Source organism: Selaginella moellendorffii, unplaced genomic scaffold (genome assembly GCF_000143415.4).
Source record: "Selaginella moellendorffii unplaced genomic scaffold, v1.0 SELMOscaffold_9, whole genome shotgun sequence".
Classification (NCBI taxonomy): domain Eukaryota; kingdom Viridiplantae; phylum Streptophyta; class Lycopodiopsida; order Selaginellales; family Selaginellaceae; genus Selaginella; species Selaginella moellendorffii.
Window position 1 is genome coordinate 1,225,681 of NW_003314270.1, and position 16,369 is coordinate 1,242,049.

The 16,369-nt window shown below is 49.6% G+C and overlaps 4 protein-coding genes across 6 annotated transcripts; all 4 read right to left on the reverse strand.

Annotated features, from left to right (window-relative positions):
• Positions 1–332: 332 nt before the first annotated feature.
• Positions 333–3,673, reverse strand: LOC9630916 (mitogen-activated protein kinase kinase kinase 3). 2 transcript variants are annotated; one of them, XM_002967841.2, is made up of 12 exons: positions 3,481–3,673; positions 2,771–3,220; positions 2,230–2,706; positions 2,049–2,139; positions 1,875–1,937; positions 1,650–1,810; positions 1,522–1,597; positions 1,405–1,464; positions 1,238–1,345; positions 998–1,183; positions 906–931; positions 333–854 (listed from the first exon to the last, which is right to left on the reverse strand). In XM_002967841.2, the coding sequence occupies exons 2-12, from the start codon at positions 3,196–3,198 to the stop codon at positions 530–532; spliced, it is 2,001 nt and encodes a 666-aa protein (XP_002967887.2). In that variant the 5' UTR covers positions 3,199–3,220; positions 3,481–3,673; the 3' UTR covers positions 333–529. The 2 variants fall into 2 exon arrangements, with proteins under 2 accessions (XP_002967887.2, XP_024528649.1); XM_024672881.1 differs by lacking the exon at positions 3,481–3,673 and adding an exon at positions 3,281–3,469.
• Positions 3,674–7,419: 3,746 nt separating this feature from the next.
• On the reverse strand, positions 7,420–10,573 carry LOC112345574 (LON peptidase N-terminal domain and RING finger protein 1-like). 2 transcript variants are annotated; one of them, XM_024672649.1, is made up of 20 exons: positions 10,471–10,573; positions 10,371–10,419; positions 10,202–10,310; positions 9,994–10,138; positions 9,815–9,886; positions 9,671–9,756; positions 9,515–9,599; positions 9,374–9,460; positions 9,259–9,320; positions 8,997–9,202; positions 8,692–8,930; positions 8,595–8,633; positions 8,478–8,539; positions 8,392–8,428; positions 8,294–8,343; positions 8,163–8,232; positions 8,038–8,104; positions 7,892–7,974; positions 7,762–7,830; positions 7,420–7,704 (listed from the first exon to the last, which is right to left on the reverse strand). In XM_024672649.1, the coding sequence occupies exons 4-20, from the start codon at positions 10,039–10,041 to the stop codon at positions 7,639–7,641; spliced, it is 1,428 nt and encodes a 475-aa protein (XP_024528417.1). In that variant the 5' UTR covers positions 10,042–10,138; positions 10,202–10,310; positions 10,371–10,419; positions 10,471–10,573; the 3' UTR covers positions 7,420–7,638. The 2 variants fall into 2 exon arrangements, with proteins under 2 accessions (XP_024528417.1, XP_024528416.1); XM_024672648.1 differs by having other exon boundaries at positions 9,994–10,310; positions 10,471–10,570.
• Positions 10,574–10,578: 5 nt separating this feature from the next.
• LOC112345575 lies at positions 10,579–11,471 on the reverse strand. The gene is made up of 6 exons (XM_024672650.1): positions 11,277–11,471; positions 11,118–11,198; positions 11,036–11,058; positions 10,909–10,969; positions 10,790–10,854; positions 10,579–10,720 (listed from the first exon to the last, which is right to left on the reverse strand). The coding sequence occupies exons 1-6, from the start codon at positions 11,415–11,417 to the stop codon at positions 10,606–10,608; spliced, it is 486 nt and encodes a 161-aa protein (XP_024528418.1). The 5' UTR covers positions 11,418–11,471; the 3' UTR covers positions 10,579–10,605.
• A 153-nt stretch (positions 11,472–11,624) lies between these two features.
• LOC112345573 (homeobox protein 5-like) lies at positions 11,625–15,092 on the reverse strand. Its single transcript, XM_024672647.1, has 3 exons — positions 12,344–15,092; positions 12,094–12,278; positions 11,625–11,989 (listed from the first exon to the last, which is right to left on the reverse strand). The coding sequence occupies exons 1-3, from the start codon at positions 14,048–14,050 to the stop codon at positions 11,797–11,799; spliced, it is 2,085 nt and encodes a 694-aa protein (XP_024528415.1). The 5' UTR covers positions 14,051–15,092; the 3' UTR covers positions 11,625–11,796.
• Between the last annotated feature and the right edge of the window lie 1,277 nt (positions 15,093–16,369).

Consider the following 16,369-nt stretch of genomic DNA (forward strand, 5'->3'; position numbering starts at 1 on the left):
CCGGAATGCCTTGATTGGCCACCACCCAAATCCTGGCACCGCTGCAATGCCGCCCTGGATTCGCCCCAGCCCATTGCAGCCCCACATCACCTCCGATCGCCCGCAAGTCTTACACCCGGATCCAGTATAATCTTCCTCTTTCTCTACGTTTTCTACAACTTCTTCCTCCTGAATAGCTAAGGTACCAGGTTTCTGAGCAGAATCCGGCGCTGCCGATGCCCAGATCGTCCTCCTCCCGCGACCATTCGCCAGAGATTGCGAGGAATGCCATGGAATTGTGTGGAGCGCGGCTATGGCCACCATATCCCCTGTGGCTGCTCAAGAGCCCTAAAAAGCAGAGCAAGAATATCCGTTAATTTAAAAAACTTTACAACGGAGGTAAAGTAAAAGAGGCAAAATTGTGAGCCGGTGCTGTCATATATACAAAAAGAGGAGCACTCGTCGTAGTAGAATCGTTTCCTCGCATCAAAGGAGCGTTGCGAAGAAGAGGAGGAAGGTAAATGATGAGAATAAAGGAAAAAACGTAACTTCAGCATTTGAGATCCAGGCAGCTGACGAGCCTCTGGTGATGATGAATGTCAGAGATGACGCTGCGAACCTCGATCTCGGACGTTGACAATCCGTGGCCGCCGTTACGCATCTTTGCTGCGGGATGATGATGGTGGTGGCGATGCTGCTGCTGCTGCTGCTGCTGCTGGTGAGGATCCTCCATGCTTTTCAATCGCCTCCCAAAATCGGATGGAGTCTGGAGGAAGAAAGCGGTGGCGTCGGCCTCGGAGGCCGGCTGGAATCCAAACTGGGAGGAAGGGGAGAACATCGGAGAGAGTACTTGCCGAGGTGGAGTAGACGCGTATCTAATGAAAGAGTACCATTAGCTACAACAAAAAAACGAATGCAAAACTCACCTTGTCGTCTGGTAGCCATCTCGAGTCTGATGAGATTGGAAAAATCGAGATTTAGCTACACAATTGATATAGAAACAAAAGGGCTGCGGTACCTGGAAGTCTGAGTTGGTGTCCGGTATGTCCATCACAAATGGATGCTCCATGAGCTCTGTCGCTGTTGGTCTGTCCGCCGGGTTCCTTTGCAAACACAACCTCAGAAAGTGTTGGCACTCTTCGGACAGATGCGGAGGAATTGGAGGAGTTTCTTTGCTGTTGCCAATCTTGAACATAACAGCGACCTGAGCATTCAAACATTAGAAACTTAGTGACTGAAACTTCGTTATGTCACTCACCCCTTCAAATTCGCTCCACGGAGGCTTTCCAGTTGCCATTTCGATCACGGTGCAACCGAGGCTCCAAATGTCCACAGAGAGATCATAACCATGAGTTGATTTTAGAATCTGTCAATCCAGACAAAACCCGCTTTTATGGACAGGCACTTTACGTGACATCCACAAACCTCTGGAGCCATCCAGTACGGGCTTCCTTTGCAAGAAAGTGGGAATGACTGAGCAGTTATCTGAAAGCAGTCCCGGGGTGAGTGCCAGAAAAAGATCAGACTACACACAAAACGTACGTGCTTGGCCATGCCAAAGTCCCCAAGCTTCACCACGCCATTGGTATCGACAAGGATGTTTGCGCCCTTGATGTCTCTATAAAAGAATAACGCTGGCACGACATAGAAAACGCCACTCGAAAAAGTACCTGTGAACAGTCTCCACGCTGTGCAAAAAGGATAAACCCGAAAGTATTTGTCTCGTGTAGCGCCTGATAACCGACTCCTTGAATGGTCCATAGTCTTGAAGCAGCTTATGAATGGAGCCACCCGACACGTACTCGAGATAGATGTAAAGGTTGTCCTCCACCTACAAAGAACACCAAGCAAAACGTAATGAGCAGCACAACAATGAGGATCACGCTAGTGCTTACTGCTTCTGATCCATAGTACTGTACAATGTTCTGGTGCCTTAAGCGACTGAGGAGAGTAATTTCCTGAAGCATGGCGGACACGCAACGCAAGTTAAAAGTGATCGACACCAATGAACGGGGAAAAAAAATTAAAAAATGGAACAACGAGAACTTTGAAGATAGAATAGCAAGTACCTGTCCGAGCTGTTTAGCACTCTCTTTAGACTGATCATTGTCACCAATAATGCGAACCTCCTTCATCGCACACATCCGGCCGATGTTGTTGCTGCACATGGCAAGAGAATCGTGTTAGATCTGTCGCTGGAGCAAACGAGGAGAATAAAAAAGCGAGGGGGGCCGGAGTGGTGTGCGGTACCTGTCAAACCCAACATACACATATCCAAAAGTTCCATTACCGATGAGCTTCCCTTTCTGCCAGCAGGTTGTCGTCGCCCCCCTGTTAGACGGTGAAAGCGTCGGCGACAATGGAAATCCACTTCCGCAAGGTGGTGGTGGTGGTGCTGGCAACGGGTGCGGCGTGTGGCGGGGAGAAAGCTGACCACCACTACCACCACCACCAAAACCACTTCCACCACTTCCACTTTGGGTGCGTGGATTCCTCGACCCGGCTGTAGCAGTGAAGGCCGGCGGGCTGTTCCCAGGAGCAACAGCGGCAGCGCTGTTACTATACGGATAGAAGGCGTCACCGGCGTCGAGAATTGCTCTCGGACTGCGGCACGGGCTCAAGCACGGGGAGTGCGCGTTGTTTGACGTAGCTTTCACTGGAACCGGATTGGAAGGCGTCGATCCGTTTCCCGAGGACCTACATTCCTTCCAAGGAGAGGCCTTTGATCTGAAAGAAGACAACCAAAACCACGAGATCATTCACGGAGAAAGAGAGAACAAGTGAAACTTACTGGTTGGTGTCACACGTATCGCTGTTGCTTGAGCTGATGCTGGAAGAGGCCGAGGTCGCGGCCACTGCCTCGGCGAAAATCCCCGCTCTGGGCTTTTGCTCCTGGGGAGGAGGAAGCGGCAGGGACTGGTTCCTTCGCACCTCCGCGCCTTGGGGAGAGAAGGGCGAGCACGGCAGAGGCCATGGCTGCCTTGCCGAGTCCGAGGGCGTGCACGGCGACACCGGCCTGGAGCTGCTGGAATTATCCGAGCTGGAGCGGTAACCCGGCGAGAAGCTGTTCTTCCTCTCGTCGTCCGTCCAGGAGGAGAGCCTCGTCTTCCAGCTCCCAATCTGCAAGCGCATGCCATCTTTGCTCTTGTGCTGCTGCTGCTTCTTGGCCGCCGCCTCCTTGGGCTCCTTGGAGGACTTGCCGCCCCACCAGGAAGGCATCACGCCTCCCTCTCAGGCGCCGCTGCGATCACGAGAGGAAAAATTTAGCTCCGAGAACGAAGAACCCTGCCAAAAATCTCACATCCACGAAGCCATGACGCGTTCACATCGAATCCACGAATGAGACAAGGGGAAAAACACGCAGAAAATGCAGACCGGCCGCCCGCGCCTAAACGATGAGACCGGCAACAGGAATCAAGCTACAGCGCAGGACAAGCCAAGACCGGCAGAGATCGATGGAATGATTCATCACAGCAAGAAAAAAGAGGGAAAGCTACTCACAAAATGCGCATCGAATCACGACATCGCTGGAGCTCGCGCTCGATCGGAGAGAGAAGGGAGAGAAGAGAACAGAGAGACAAGCGCCTTGATCTGCGCCTCCTGGCGCCCTAAATTTCCCTGTGACGAGCCCTAAAATCGCGAAGCTCCTCCATCTCGTTTCCTCTTTTCTTCTCCAACACGTCTTTCTCCCGCATTCCCGCTCCTCTCCACCCCCGCCGCCGCCGCCGCCGGAATATACCGTGCCGCGCCGCCGCGGCGAGAATATCCCCGCACGTGTCACGGCCCCAGCGAATATTCGCGCTACGGACACGTGTTGGGCGTTGACTTTGCGTGGCCCCGTCCGGGTGACGTGGTCGCCAAGGTCCACGTTTGTTAAGGAATTTATGATGACTCGACAGTCTTTCTTTTCTACATTCTCAATTTTTATCTCTGCTCGGTTTTATCGGACGGACGAGAGCATATATAACGCCTCGATCCGATAATCAAAGGCATTGGATCCAGCGGCTAGATTGCAAATCTGCGCCCACATTCAATGCCCCACACGGCTGCACGCACACGCTCAATCAATTTTGTGGAAAAAGGAGAAAAAGAAAAAACTTTAGTACCTTTTAAAAGCATTTTCTAGATCTCCGATCGACCAGCAATCTACGCTTTGTAGCCAGCGTTTTTTTTTGTTGTTGGGTTTGGCCACAAATCAATCAGCAAAGGACTGCCGTTTGTCCCTGGAAACCGTTCGTAGAGGCTCTCTGTCTGCTGCTCCCAGCCAAGTCCAATTCATTGGCGAAATCGACTGATCGAGCTAGCGCGCATGGTGGAGATGGACGCCCGTGTTCAGATCTAAATGCGAAGCGCGTCTCTCGCTGCGCTCCGGAGGAGTTACTTGCGTGTGTTTGCTATTGATGGCCGAGATGGTGATCCGTGACAACCTGATCTGGCATTTTTTATATGCGTTTTTATTTAGAGGGTCCTTCTGTCCCAAAATTTTGGCAAGCACCAATTTGTACTCCCGGAATAAATATATCTCACCCCCGCTGTAAGGAAAAGTATATGTACTCAAAAGAAAACTTATCAAGAAATTGATGGTTTATTTATTACTTCTAGTAATCTTGTCGAAGCCCTTTGGGAAAATGCCAAGCAACGAGAAGGAAAAACTTATCATTCGCCTTTGCCGCCAACCCTTGCCGTTCAAACTGGATGAACTTCTAAAGGAGTTTCGAAGAATAGTATCCAGATATTCAGCTGCTTGAACACACAAACGACTCGACCGTGCGCTCACCCACAATGTTTCGTAAGCTCTGTGCCAGAAGCGCAAACTCCTGATTCTGGCGCTGGACGTTTGGCTGGTTTATCCGGGTACTAGGCTATTGAAAAACGAGAGACAAACATCTTAGAGCATCCCAAACAAAGAGCGTGCAAAGACATACAACCTCTTCAGTGCCTCTTCACTTCGAGACCTGTGTGGCTGGATCCGCTAGCAAGTGAAAGCTTCTCCTTCTCGTCATTTGACATCTTCCGAAAGGATGGCGACAGGACTGCGCCGCCGACCACGACATCACCAAAACTGCTGTTTCGAGTTGAACAAAGTTGTAGAGGAGCTTCGTTGAAGAATCATATGGAGCTGCATCACAGCACAAGGCAGTCGGCTGTGTGTCATGCGCCAAATACCAGCTGGGGGCTTCATTTACCCAAGGAGCTGAAACAACAGAAACAGGAAATGAGACCAATGGATTAAGCTCGCATCTCGCGGCAATGTCGACCTCCTGCCTTTCTATCACCTGGTTCTTCCTCGTGGCTTCATGCATTTCTTCGCCAGCACCTCTTCTGGACTGGAGCTGTCGTAAGCACATTATAGAGAACCACTCTCGAACTTCCATTGTACTTTCTGCTTTATAGTGTTACTAATTATTATATATAATATAAAAATACTATAATATTATACATTTATAATGATGAAAGAACACTCCTAGTAAATTCGACAATTAAAAATTCAACAGCATCACAAAATATTCTTTAGTCAACACCCAAGCCCCACTGAAGTTCCTCATGCTGCCTGGCCTCGACCACTGCCGCCTTTTTCCCGTGCACTTTCGATGCCGAAACTTTTGGAAACTCATCCCTCCACACTGAGATTGCAGCTGGAACTGCTAGAGCTTCCTTAGCAAGCTCACCCTTAAGAGCGCCCGGTTTGTTGTACACTGGAAAAAAGAGCTTAGCATGCTCCAGAAGTCCGAAGGACGATGCGTCATCGTCTTGAAGGCGAAGGATGATGCAGGAAATCTCCATGGAACGATCCTTTACGTTGACGACATGGACTCTTCCTATGTGATGAAACATATGATCGAAAACCCTGCGTGCATGCAAAATGAGTCTATATAATCTCTGATTTGATTTCCAAGGGCTGTTACACGGCACTTCAGCACAGCTTCAAAAGTGCAGTCATAAAGTCGAAGGCTCAAGGGATCCAGCTTCAGGAGGTCGATTGTCCCGGAGGCATCTCTTTTCCAGGAACAAATGAGGTTGTCACAGCAGATCCTCGTATCCTCGTACTCTTCCTGGTCCAAGAGTACAAATGCCTCCAGCACAGCAAGGAAGAGCTCCACTTGTGGCGCTGTGGACAGATGAAAAAGAGAAACAAGCAATCACAAGCGAACAAAAAGAACAGGGGAGAGTCGAATACCTCGTAACTCTCGCGGAACTTGGTGAGCAGCTTGGACAAATGATCTCGTACTCCTATGACTTGTCTGTCCACAAGCATAAGCTGCTCCTGTCCCAGTTTGCTCTCCTCGAGGAGATCCATGACGGCTTTCAGAGCTTCCATCGTTCTTGCATCTTTCCGCGCGGCCAAGGAGTGCCTCGTCTGAGCAACAGCTCCCACATCCATGCTTAACCTCGACCGGATCGCTTGCCGGAGCTTTAGCAAGAGCCTCCGCGAGCGCCATAACGTAGACGCCCGAATCCTGATTTCTAAGGGATACGAAAAACTCGAGTAGCCGGCGTCGCTGGCATTGCTGGCGCGGCGTATGGTTGATGTCCAGCCAGCCAAGAGGCGCGCAGTTGGACTGTTGTGGCTGGTAGATGAACTCTCCAAGTGGAAACAGCTCCCATGGCGATAAATCAGCAAGCTCCAACAAGTGGAGCTGCTTACTGGGCAAAGTATGAGTTGGTACTTCGTTAAATACCTCCCGGGCTTAGCCGACATTAACAGAAAGAGCTCCTTGCTGTGGCTCTGACAGAAGAATTTGATGATCGTTCATCCATGGAAACCCCACCCTAACTTTTGCCTCTAAATGCGTAAAGTTTCCTTTAATTTGGAGAACATAACCTTAGCAAAAGCGAAGCGCAAACTCGTCCCCATCTTCTTCAGGTCCCTTTGTAGTTTCATGTCTAGTTTGTTATTAAACGTTTTCTCCTGATTATATATTTCACTATGACCAGTCCTTGATGAACATAGAAGAGCTGCCTCAAACCGATGACATAATGTTCTCTGGACAAGCATGTATCCAGCTGAAGAAGGTCGATTGTCCCGGACTCCCGGACGACGCATTCGGGAGTACCACAAAGTTCATGAGCATGAGGAACTTGGTGCACAGCTTGGATAACAAATGATCTCGTAATGTCTTACAAGGATAAGCTTCTCCTGTCCCGATTTGCCACCCTCGAAGAAGAGGAAATCCATGCCAACTTTCAAAGTGCCCATAGTACTAGCGTCTCTCTAGATCCACGATCCCTCGCCTCGTCTCGGCAATAGCTTCCACAGCCATGCTATTGCTATCGAGTTCCTCGCAAATCAGCAACGAGCGTACGTTCTAGCGCTTGCAGCTCCGGCAAGCGATCTGGTCCAGGTTGTGAGAACTCGAGTCTCCATGGGGTTCGGCCGATGGAGATCCAATCCAACCGGGTGGTGCTTCTTAACGAGCTGTCGAAGTGGAAAAAACTCCCTTGGCGATAAACTAGCAAGCTCCAGGCATCGCTAGTGCTGCTTATTGCGAAGAGTACCATTTGGTACTGCGCTAGATCGGCTAGAGCTTCTTCTAGCTTACCGGCAAGATATCGCTCCGCAACACAGCACGGCTCCATAATAGATCCATGCAAAATCCAGGAACCTAACGTTTGGATCTTTATAGAGGTAACTTTTTTTGTGATTTTTCCTTTGAACTTCTACTGGACACGACACCCTCCTTGGTTTCCTATTGCTCGCAGTCGCGAAATGCCACGAGCAAGGCGCTGTCACAGAAAACGCTGTTTCAAAACCAAGAGCATCAAAGAGAAGAGATCTTTTACAGTCTGTGTGTTGGTGAGACGCAATAGCTCCAGTTTCTCGGACGATCTGATGCTCACAAGATTGGTTACCTGACAAGAAAAGAGAAAAATAAGTTTCCTTTCGTGGTGCCGTAGAGCACGACACACGAACCCAAAAACTGAAGCGTTCTACGTCCGATATATCAGGCATCCCTTCCGCACGTAGCAGTAGCTCTGTGACTCGAGAGTGATGATCTACAAGGAAAAGATTAGAATGTGTTCTCTGGATTTCGAAACTGGAGGAAATCAACCCAGTACCTGCCGTTTGGATGTGAGAAATCAAAGAAGTCGCCATCTCTCGAGCGGTTTTTGCCATTTCAACGAGCTGAAACCAAGTAAAATACCGGAAAGTAAGAGAAAGGTTAAACAAAAGTCGAGCTCACCTCTTCGTTTTCTTCGGAGCCATTTGGAGGCAGTTTGTCTTGAAAGCTTTGGACTTGGCCCACTCGGTAACTGCAAAAATTTACAAAAAAAAAGAACCAGCTTCATTCTAGCAATGGAAGAAAGTACTTGCCCGTCTTGTTCCCAGCTTTTAGTTATATGGCATCGACGCCTTCCTTCCACCTGTGACAAAACTGCACGCTTGAAAAGATAGAACCATGATGATATCACCTGTAGGAGAAATCTTCCATCTGGCAGCGGGTCACACCTACATTTGTTTGATATTTAGAACTGCGTAAGAAACTATAGATACTAACTCGCATATTTCGACCTCGCAACAAACATCTGCTATAGTTCCGGTTTGTGGATCTACTCCCACCTGTACAACAGTGACACTCAAGTCAAGTATAAGAAGAGAAAAAACTAGCTCTTACCATTCCCATTCGGTGATTTCCTTCCATAATTCTTCGTACCTGACAGTTAAAAGCATCAGTGACAGGAAAAGCCACCGCGAATCATAAGTGGAACTACCATCAATCTGTACCGCGGTTCGAAAATGTTGAGGCACATCTTTTCAAAAGGAACAACGAAGTCCATCACGAACAATGGCAAGATCTCGTTACCAGCAAGAGTCATGCCATCGACTTCAGCTTTTCGGTCTTGGTACTCCTCGGCAAAATTCCGCTGAATGACATTGTTCAAGGTGACACTAACTGGGTACGTTTTAGGATTCACGAAGAGAACGGTACGACACATAGGACACTTGTTGCCTTCATGGAAAGAAAAAAGAAAAGTGTCACAAAGGCATGAAGATCTTACAAGTCAGCTTTACTTACCATGGTCCAGTGCTTGTAGCAGGCAAGCCCGACAAAATGAATGGCCGCAAGGGGTAGTGACAGGGTTGTAGAGTAGTTTCAGACACAAAGTACAGTCAAAATCGTCGCACCGTTGCAGCTTCAATCTTTTTGGAGCACCAGATTCAGCACTCGTGCCAGTGCCTTCCTCGCAGACCAATCGGCTCAGAGCCATCAACAGAGGCACACTGTTTTACAGATATGGTGTTAGTCGAAGTGATTCCGATAGAGCTTACTTTCTCACTTTTTCGGATCCAGCTTAAGGCCCGAAAGAAAAGTTGCTCTTGCTTCTTCATATTGCTCCAACTGCAAAGCATGAATAAGTACAGCCATTACCAAGAGATAGAAGACGGGCGTACCAGAAGCAATGCTGATCCTTTACGTAGATAAGACTTTGGCCAGTCGCGGGAGAGTTTCATAAGTTTTTCCGCGTCTTTTAGTGCCAGCTTTAGTCCACAAACGTCGTCAAAGCAAAGATCACAATAGCAACAGAGTCTTACTTGAGCAAGCTCCATGGGATCTCTCCCATACAGTGCATTCTCTTCAGAGACAGAAGCAGGAACTCTTCTCAGATACTCGTTAAACCTGAGAGCATATCAGCCAAACGCATGTAGAGAACAAAAAAAAAAAGGAAGAAAATGCAGGAATCCACTTACTTACAATAAGCAGCACACCGATTCGAGAGAAGTATCCCAGAGTGCGGCACACCTTTTTGGTAGACCTTGGAGTAAGCGCATATTGCCTGCGAACGAGAGAAAGAACATTCTAAGCACCAAAGAAATGAAGAACAAAAATTGCACCTCATTGTACTTTCCCCGCCTGTAAAGATCGTTTCCTTTGTGCACATACTCCGCAATTTCACCCTTATCATCCTAAACGATCGAAATTCAAGAAGCCCAAATGAGAAATCCACGCCAGAGATCTAAACTTCGGCGTTCTAGTTCTAGAAGACGAGTGCTATTCAATTGAAATCACTTACGCTACTGGGTACTTCGTCGACGTCTTCGCTGCTGGAGCTAGCCGCCATCGCCAGAAAACCTCGAACTCGACAGTAGACGCCATTTATAACACCGGGATTTACGTCTGCTTAGTCTTATGGCTTGTGATGGTGCCACGCGATTACTCTGCACACCGCTCGATTAGATTGTGGCCTTGCGGCGACGCAAGCGAATATGCCTTCATCGAACCGCGAAAAAGAATAGTTTTGTCTTTGGCATTCTAGATTGTAGCTCTCCCTCTTTGGGCAGCGAGGGCTCTAGAGACCGTTTGAGCATTTGCGTTCATCAAGATAAATTCCTTTAGCAATAAACGCTCTCGTGAGCTTTGAACTTACGAAGAGAAAAAAAGACTGCATACCATTTCCAGAGCTGTCACGCGAGTGAGTATGAAGTCTGCTTGATTCTTTCTACAATCACAGATTTTGATCGGTATGAGTAGCCAGCGGAAATTGAAATACCTGGATTCCTGAGTCGAATTCTGGGAACCAATGCCGATAAACATCATCCTACGATCCATGGTGTTTCGGCAAGAGAAGTCCTCGCCGTCATGGACATAAACATTCTGCTCTTCCAAAATGATACCTTCCTCTGAATTATTCGTCGACTACACTGCTTACCACATCATGCCGCAGAAAAAGCGGAAGAAGCATGTTTTTCAACGACGCATTGCTGTTTTCCTCCAAATCGTGATGACCAACAATCACACGCCTGCAAGAAAAAGCAAAATCAAAAATAAAAAAGTGAAGGCCTGCCTGGAGAACTAAAAGTGAGCCTTACCAGCTAGCCGAGCTACTTGCAAGGACGTGTTCTAGCCAGTTGAGCTGATCGAAAGTCTCCCCGGCCTTCATTAGCGAAGAAAAAGAAAAGTCAATGCCAAAAGAGGGCAACAAACATACAACCAATCCGTTGGAGTCCAGGAAAAACACATCCATGAATCGTTGACGAAGCAAGAAATATCTGCGGAAGCAACGCAGAGTAAATCCAGTTCCGGGAAAACAAAAACTAACTGGAAAGCAAGCTTACCTTTCCGGCTTTTTAGAATCATCCTACAAAAAAAAAGCCATCGTCATAAAAAGGAGACACAAGAAACAGCTTCTGCGCATACCTTCAATCCAGCCGAAAAGCTTCGAATCCGGCTACTATTCATGATAAACCCCGCACCAAACCTTTTAGATGCCTTTTCTATCTGCACACCAAGAATTCCACCCACAATGAACGAGTGAACACGCGAAGCTAGAGCCTAGAATCAAACTCTATCACACACCTCAAGCTTCTGGAGCTCCGGAGCAATCAAAAAGTAATCTTCCATGGTGCTGGACGAGGGTCGCTTCTTACAGTAGGATATGAATCCAAGCACCGAGGCCGCCAGCATCACAATGCAAACCTGCGCAATCACCACACCCATGATCTGGTCAATCGAATGGTAGCGCCACAAGTGATCAGCTGGTCTGCAACGCAAAGAGATATTAAAATACCCTTCGAGAAATCATTCGATCCGGATCAGAGCTTCCAAATGCCAGCGCGGCATTACAAAAAAACTTCTTCCTTGTCCATCTCGAGACCGGAAGAAAAGTGTGCGTACCTTGCTGTCTCCTACGGCGATAAGGACACATCTCCAAGCCCTTAGGGCTTTCACGCGAATTTCGAATTTAGGCGCGAAATCTCTTTGAGGATACACTAAAAAAACACAAGGCACAGAGTGAAAAAAACCTGTGATAGCTAGCGCTCGATTTTCTTCGTTTCTTCTTCGATTTTTTCCGTTTTTTTTTTGCCTGTCACCGTGATCAAATCCCTCCTGCGGAGGCTAGATTCGTGTTACTGTTGTTGTTGTTGGTGGTGTTGTTATTGTTGTTGTTGCCATTGCTATTGTTGTTGTTGTTATTGGCTCCCGCGGGCCTGTCCGTCTCATTGTTGGTGTAGAACGCCACCTCCGACGGCGACAGGATCCGGATGCCTCGAACAGAGCTCACGAATTCCCTAGAACCACAGAATCAAACGAGTCAAATCCACGAAGAAAAGAGCCAACTGATCACGAACTCGGGAAACAAGGAAAGAAACCAAACAAGTTCTTCGAAACTTACTCCCATGGATCGTCTCCGACCAGCAAGATGTCCCCTTCGTGATCGATGAACACGAGCTGCCACCCTGACTTCTGATCCAGCTGACCGTCCAAGTTAAACATCCGAGCCAGCTCCCACCGCAGCTCCGTGTAGTTGCTGAATCTCGTCACGTCCACAGCTCTCCCAATAGATCCGAGCTTGTATACCTGAAAGATCATCGCGACCCAATGCATCGATCACTCAAGAACAGTGAATTCTCGGTCACACTTACCTTTGTATACGTTCTCGTTGGTGGCTGCTTGTTAGAAGCGTTGATGTTATGTTGGTGGTGATGGTGGTGATTGCTCCTCTGGGCCAGAGTGGTGGTGTTGTCCTCGGGGCTTCCGTTTTGCATGGTGGTGTTGGACGAGGACGCCGCCGCCGCGTGGTTGTGGACGCTCGTCACGGAGCTCGCGGCCATCTCCGAGGAGCAGTAGGAGCTCCCGCCGTTTGCGAGATGGTGGTGGATCTGCCTCGACGACGCCGCGTTTCCCGTGTTTGATTGCATCATCTTGTTCCCGTTTCCAGAGTTTCTTTGCAGCTGCTGCTGCTGTTGCAAGTTGCCACCAATCTGGGAGGACGAAACCATGGGCGAGAATCCATTGCCATTGCTTGTCAAGCCGCTGACTGCGTTGTTACAGCTGCCGTTGGCGTTGAAGATCATCTCCGGTGATGGAGTGATCAAGTCCCCTCGATACGACGACGAGCTTTGCTGCTGCTGGAGTGGGATGCTCGGAAGGACTTGGAGCTGATGGTGGTCGAGGAAATCCGTGTTACCGAACGAGCTCAAGCTGGGCGGTAGCGGCGGGATGGCAGAGAAGGACGACATCACGTCCGAGGGTATCAAAGGTGGCAGCGGCGGAACCATGTTGTTGGTGGCGTCCTTGTTGATCGTCGAGAACCACGAGCAAGGATCTCGTCCCAGCAATCCCGGAGCCGGGGGAAGAACTGACTGCTGCTGCTGCTGCTGGATCATCTGGTTTTGTTGGTGGTGGATCACCGGAGGAGCTTGCGGAAGAACAGGCGCTTGCTGCAAAATACCGGAGTGATTCATGGCTGGAGGCTGCTGCTGCTGCTGCTGCTGGAGGATGTGAGAGTTGATCAAATCGCCGCCACCACTGTTAGCGTTACTGTTGATCTGCATAACTTTGGAGGACGATGGCTGCTGTTGCTGATGGACGAGAGGAACCACCGGGAGATTTTGGAGCATCGGGCTATACATGTCGAGCTCCCGCATGGTGGGACGCATTGGAGACTGGGGAAGCGGCGGTAGCGGGAGGTGGTGGTGGTGGTGATGGTGTCCAAGGTGGTGCTGGTGATGGTGTTGATCCAAGTTGCTAGTGGTGCCGCTATTGTTGTTGTTGTTGTTGTTCGTCGTGGAGGACGAAGCGTCAAGAACATGAGAAGCGGGATACTTGAAACCGCCACCGCCACCGCCACCGCCGCTACCTCCGCCCAGCGCTGCCGAATTGGACACTACTCCGCCACCACCGCCACCATTGCCAACGCTGTGAATGCTGCGAATCTCTTGTAATGCCGCGGCAGCCATCACTCTCTGCTGGAAGTTGAGTTGATTGCCAGCGCCGCCAGCGCCGCCAGCGCCGCCACCCCCGCCCCCGCCGCTAGCTCCACCACCAGCAGAGCCAAAGCCAGTGTTGGTCGGACCGCTGGAGTTCGCGACTACCAGATTGCCGCTCGACGCGCCGCCCTGAATCCTCATCCAGTGCTCCAGGTTCGCGGCGTAGGCGGCGGAGGGAGTGGTGGAGGCAGTGGTGGCGCCGCTGGACGTGGTGACGACTGCCCCGTTGCTAAGAACGCCGCTGTCCATCGCGTGATCCCACGAAGCCCTGGCCATTTTGGACGGCTTGTCGAGGAGCTGCTGCTGCTCGTCGGCCGGGGAGTAGTCATCCTTGCTACGCTTACTGCCCGCGTAAGCCATATCGATCGATGCTATATCCTCCGAGAGTGATCGAGCTAGCTTCCCAGAGCGCTGTCTCTAGAGCTTACGATCATCCCCCAAGAACAAGAGGACGAGAGCCTAGCGGCATTTTCTTCCTCCTCCCCTCTTTTGTTCCCTGGCACATTACGAGCGGTGGATGTGATGGACTCGCTCCTCCATCCCAGCCCTGGATCAATCCTGTGGAGCAAACACGCTCCACAGTGGACTAGGCTATGCCTAGATCTTTCCTTTCCTCTTTGTTCTTTCCTCTTCTCTTTTCACTCGCCCAGCATTAAATCCGGCTTGTGGGTCGGAGCAGCAGCATCGTAGCAATCAATCCAGCTGCAACCCATTGTCCGCGAGCTCGTAATTCCCCTGTCTGGCTGCTGCCCAGAGCAATCGGTCCTCACCCAACAGCGAAATCTTACCAGCCAAAAACGAGAAAGAAAGGAACAAGCTAACTTACGAGGAAGAGAAGAGCTTTTCCTTGGATCTATCCCCTCTAATCCGTCCTTTAGCTCGCTCTCTCCTTTTTGTTTCCTCCCGAGATCACAAAAAGCGAAGAAAAAGAGGGAGAGAGAGAGGGGAAAGCCAAAGAATGAAGTGAATCGACACCCACCGGTGGAGTAAAACGTCGCGAGCAAAGAAACAACGAGCACAGGATCCCGATCATCGGGCTGACAACACTCGACCGCTGCTACAAATCTTCGACTCCGTCCACTGCCGCCGCCGCTGCTGCTGCTGCTACTGCTCCGTCTCTTCTTCCTCCCAGCGCCACCGAGAGATCTCTTCCAACCTCCGAGAGAACGAAACGAGCTCGCGGAAAAGGTCTTAACTTCTTCGCTCGCGAGACCCTCTCCTTCCCCACAGCGATCTATCAATTTTGGTCCTAGCTAGCTACTTCTTCCTTCACCACACTCGCTTCCATTCAATGCTCGCTTCGTCGTCTTCGTCTGGAAATGGATCCACCATAACCATTGCAAAAGCAGGTTCACTGCATTTTTCTCCTCCTTTATGTGGTACATTAAAAAAAACAGAAGAAAAAAAAGAAATTCCTTTCTTTCTACCTAGTCCAACTACTTTTAGAGTCCTGGTAAGTATAGCCAAGCACAAAGCCTTCTCACAGTCTCTTTCAGCACAAAGCTCCCCCCAGAAAAGAAGGACGCCAGCCATTTTAGCATTGATATTCGATTTTCATACCAAAAAACACTAGCTTCTGCGTAAATTGGCCTGTGTAAGATAAGATCTCTCTCGTCCCAGATCAGATCGCCCAGCAAGCAGCAGCAGCATCATAATCCTCTCTTCGCTTGTCCCCGCTTGTCTCTCCCTGGATTGTTTTAGTTTATCCAAAAACGAACAGACACAACACACCTCCTCACTGTGGGCGTACTGAGATGCCACAGTGGTAGTGCTACGATTGAGCTTTTAGCACAGAATAGGGCAGAGCTAGAACGCAGCAGTGGTGCTCTCAGCATCAGTGCCAGCGACCGGCGGCAAACTGTGACGAACTGGAGCAGCAGCGGCAGTGCTGCCCACAAAGATTAGTTAAGCTTAAGCTAGAGAGAGATCAGATTAGCTAAACAGACAAGATGGACTTTTTCCTCTCTGATCAGCTGTTAAGTACTTGTGGCGGACCACACTTTTGCCGCATACGTACCACTACGCGCGCATATACTCCGAGCTGGTGCGTATGAATATGCTATCTTACCCAGTGCATGTCATGTAAGAGGTTTGCTCCATCAATCATCTGTTGTTCCCCTGCTGCTGCAGCTGCCCCTGCACCTGCAACACAGCTGCAACTGCTCCTGCTCCTGCATCTGCTGCTGCTGCTCTTGCTGCTCCAAATCTGATTTCTTCCCCTCTCACTGCCAAATCCTTCTTTTTTTCACCATCTTTTACCTAGGCTAGAGTCACCTCCAACCAAACTCTGGGTGTCTGCTTGTGTGTGTTTTGAGTGTGGACTCTTCTTCAAGTGTATTTTATCCATCCTTTTCCTTCTTTTCTGCTTTTTCGGCTTCTGCTGCTGCTGCTTGCTTAGAGTTCATCCATTTTGACTGGCTCCTTAGGTGCTGGCTGGCTGGCCCTGCTGTCTGCCTGTCTGGCTGCTGTGTCTGGACTTTTCCTTTGAAGTGCCACCTTCTGGTATGTATAGAGAATATGTGCATCTCTCTCTCTCTCTCTCTCTCTCTCTCTCTCTCTCTCTCTCTCTCTCTCTCTCTCTCTCTCTCTCTCTCTCTGTGTGGCCTGAGGAGTTCAGTGTCACGCCAGCCAGCTTTTGCTGCCAAGTGTCCATGGCATTTGTTTGCAGCTGTTTCCCTT

Bases quoted from the DNA above. Each gene is read 5' to 3' on its own strand.
- LOC9630916 (XM_002967841.2), bottom strand. From the start codon at position 3,198: ATGCCTTCCTGGTGGGGCGGCAAGTCCTCCAAGGAGCCCAAGGAGGCG. The intron at 2,707-2,770 runs GTAAGTTTCACT...GTCTTCTTTCAG, and splicing joins GATACGTGTGACACCAACCA to ATCAAAGGCCTCTCCTTGGA. The intron at 1,811-1,874 runs GTAAGCACTAGC...TGTTCTTTGTAG, and splicing joins AGTACTATGGATCAGAAGCA to GTGGAGGACAACCTTTACAT.
- LOC112345574 (XM_024672649.1), bottom strand. From the start codon at position 10,041: ATGGCGGCTAGCTCCAGCAGCGAAGACGTCGACGAAGTACCCAGTAGC. The intron at 9,757-9,814 runs GTGCAATTTTTG...TCTCGTTCGCAG, and splicing joins GGCGGGGAAAGTACAATGAG to GCAATATGCGCTTACTCCAA. The intron at 8,634-8,691 runs GTAGTTCCACTT...TTTAACTGTCAG, and splicing joins AACCGCGGTACAGATTGATG to GTACGAAGAATTATGGAAGG.
- LOC112345575 (XM_024672650.1), bottom strand. From the start codon at position 11,417: ATGGGTGTGGTGATTGCGCAGGTTTGCATTGTGATGCTGGCGGCCTCG. The intron at 11,199-11,276 runs GTGTGTGATAGA...CTTGGTGTGCAG, and splicing joins CGGAGCTCCAGAAGCTTGAG to ATAGAAAAGGCATCTAAAAG. The intron at 11,059-11,117 runs GTATGCGCAGAA...TTTTTTTTGTAG, and splicing joins GCTTTTCGGCTGGATTGAAG to GATGATTCTAAAAAGCCGGA.
- LOC112345573 (XM_024672647.1), bottom strand. From the start codon at position 14,050: ATGGCTTACGCGGGCAGTAAGCGTAGCAAGGATGACTACTCCCCGGCC. The intron at 12,279-12,343 runs GTAAGTGTGACC...ATGATCTTTCAG, and splicing joins CAACGAGAACGTATACAAAG to GTATACAAGCTCGGATCTAT. The intron at 11,990-12,093 runs GTAAGTTTCGAA...CTGTGGTTCTAG, and splicing joins GTCGGAGACGATCCATGGGA to GGAATTCGTGAGCTCTGTTC.